This window comes from Austrofundulus limnaeus, unplaced genomic scaffold, assembly GCF_001266775.1.
Source record: "Austrofundulus limnaeus strain Quisiro unplaced genomic scaffold, Austrofundulus_limnaeus-1.0 Scaffold449, whole genome shotgun sequence".
Lineage (NCBI taxonomy): Eukaryota > Metazoa > Chordata > Actinopteri > Cyprinodontiformes > Rivulidae > Austrofundulus > Austrofundulus limnaeus.
The window spans coordinates 11,337-14,263 of NW_013952851.1; the positions used below are offsets into that span (position 1 = coordinate 11,337).

The 2,927-nt window shown below is 38.0% G+C and overlaps 1 protein-coding gene across 2 annotated transcripts in view; it reads left to right on the plus strand.

Annotated features, from left to right (window-relative positions):
• The window catches only part of ggt1a (gamma-glutamyltransferase 1a), a 9,125-nt gene extending 6,437 nt beyond the window's left edge, over positions 1 to 2,688 (plus strand). For both annotated transcript variants that reach the window (XM_014024955.1, XM_014024954.1), the window contains one exon: positions 1,647 to 2,688. In XM_014024955.1, the coding sequence (XP_013880409.1) occupies positions 1,647 to 1,790 (144 nt within the window). In that variant the 3' untranslated portion in view covers positions 1,791 to 2,688. The remainder of the gene's footprint in view (positions 1 to 1,646) is intronic.
• The last annotated feature ends 239 nt before the right edge of the window (positions 2,689 to 2,927 follow it).

The window sequence follows — 2,927 nt, forward strand, 5'->3', positions numbered from 1 at the left end:
TTATCTTATCTTATCTTATCTTATCTTATCTTATCTTATCTTATCTAACAAATGGGACAAACCTCAGCTTGTATTATTGCTGAGAAAAGGGCAAGTTTAGACATCCATACTTGAGTATTTTAGATTTTGTGTTGTTGCAATTAGCATCCAGGAGGTTCTCTAAGCAGCTCCACAGCATATTGAACAAAAGTGGTGTTTAACTGTAATGTTAAAGGACAAGTTGAAAAATGGAAGGCAAAAAAACTATACTGTACTACAAGTCTGTACTACTACTAGACTATACTACAAGTTGAAATATGGAAGGCAAAAAAACTACAGTTTTTTACTTAGCAGCCACCTGATCAAATGAAAGATTCATCATGTCGGGTTACATGTTCTTACTGTAAATATTAATACCCGACTGAAGACGCAATGGTCTGAATACAACAAACAATAGGATGTTTGCAGGAAGAAGAGGATCAAAACATTTTTAAAATCTACTTCAAATTTACAACCAACGTCTTCGAGAAGCACGTCTCTTTTCACATAACCATCACAGATGGAGACATTACTGAAACTGTGTCAAAAAACACTTACAAAGAACACTTTATAAAAAGATTGTGCTTGGGCAGGCCACTTATTTTTAGACAAAACATGACAAGAAGAGGGTTAGAACATTTTGTAGCAACTGGGAAAATAAAAGGAAGAAGACGATGTGGACATCAGAGATAGAAGTTGACAGACAGCTTGAGCCGTTTCAAGGGCACAACACCTACCAGCCTCCTGCAGCTTGTGAAAGAGCTATGGGACCAGGCTGTTAAACTCATTTCCACTGAGGGCCACGTGAGCATTACAGTGGCCCTCAGAGGACCAGTTGTAATTAACTTMGACGTTTCGTGTTTAAACTAAACACAAAATGTCACGTTTCTTGTCTCGTTGCTACASCTGAGCACAGCTAACAAACAATATCTAGCAAACGTGGTCAGAAAAAATGCAGCCAAATAGAGATTTTACACAATGACTACTTTTAAASCCWGTGTATCTCCACTTAGTAGTGGGATGTTGTCATTTCAGGGGCAAAATAGTTGACATGCATTATGGGAGATGTAGATTATGGTCAATGCTGCTTTAAAACAGCAAATGCTGATTTTAAGACACATTTTTGAAGGACCACAAACACATGCCATGGCGGGCCACATTTGGCATGAAGACCTTGAGTTTGACATGTGTGGTGAACCATGGTCATCAAYGCCCTCTGGCATGGCACTTAGAGAGAGAAACACAACAGCAATAGCTATACAAATAAGCCCTCAACAATTACTCAATTAACAGCAAGAGTTTTATTTGTGAGGAAAGAAATGTTACGTAGGAGTGCTGAAACATTTGCATACCACAGTACAGTTAAAGTCCAACAGAGGAAAAAGACTGATCAGAAGATGAAAAGTGTGAGTATTACACAAGACTTTCAAATCGTCCTACAGTTTGAATTAATGAACACAAACGGATCAAATGTTTCTCATCTATACTGTATGTCCACTGTCACACTGATGGCACTCAAATGTTTTAAAAAATCAAAAACTATAAAAAAAAATTATGAAATGACTGCTGTAACACGTCCAGCTCCTGCACAAGGTCACGATTTGTTGTGTTTGTTGGTCTCTTCTCAGACTGTCCTGGAGGGGTTAGCCCAGAAGAACCACGTAACACAGATGAGGGCTCCAGACTCTGTCGTCCAGGCCGTGGTGCGGCAGGGGGAGCGTCTCTGTGCCGAGTCTGACCCCAGGAAAGGAGGCTATCCAGCTGGATATTAAACATCTCTTCCAGTTCTTGTCTGCACCCCACTCAGCGACGACAGTCTGCCTAAAACCGCTTAAACAGACGCACAAGAAAAAGCTGTCTATGTTGAAGATTTGTGATGCCTACAGAGACAGTGCCATCACTACTTCCCTTCAGAGATGGAAGCTGAACTATTTTCAAAACCTATTTTATTTAAACAATCTATTAATCTTTTTATAGTATTATTTTAGTGTTTTAAATTAAGATGATTTGCCTTATTTCACTCTTGTGTCATCGCTGCTGGAAACTGATTAAAATGAAGGAGCTTAAGAGACTAAAGCAGAAACCAAAGGAACATAATGTTACTGTTTGTAACATTGTATTAAGTTCTTGCTTGATAGAACATCCAGCATCTTAATAAAAGCAGCCAGGCTWCTGATTTACTGAGAACACAATGTATCATGAAGGAATGTTCCCTGATTTTATTGCAAACTATTCATCTGGGTAGAATGTTGTCCATGTGACGTTTTCAGTTCTTTTATAAGGAAAAACTGGTGCAATTATTTGGATTGTTTAAAAAAAAGAGGGGGTTTGTTTCTAAGGCAAACAGGTGAAATATCATCAGTTAAAACTGGACATGTGAGCAGGTTTACCAGTTTTACATAAGGACATCTCAGGTTGTTCGCCTGCTCTAACAAGCTGTTTACTCCTGACGTACGCGGATCCTCAAAAGAACATTATGTACTGAGAACTCAAAGCACTGTTTTTATTGTTATTTTACAGTCAAGGTACTTTTTGTTACTGTTTTCTATTGACCGGAGAGTCAATTTCATGTATTGTGTATTCTAAAAAAAAAATACATCTTCAGATATATTTTTCTAAACATGCATTGTTCTCATGCTGTTTTGTCACCATGATTGTTGAACACTAAAAAAAAATCATCAGTACTTTCCATTACTGTTATGTTATRTTAGGCATAAAATCTTAAATTCTCTCAAAGTTGTGGTTAGCCTGAATTTGTTGCTTAGTGGACGTGTGCTACGGAAACTGAGAAAACTGAGAAGAAAAAAGTTAAGCACTCAGACAGATGCAAAATGATTGGAATCATTACAATATCAGATGAAAGGTAAGGTTTGCACAGGCTCACTGAAGGTATCAGTGTGGGGTGGGGG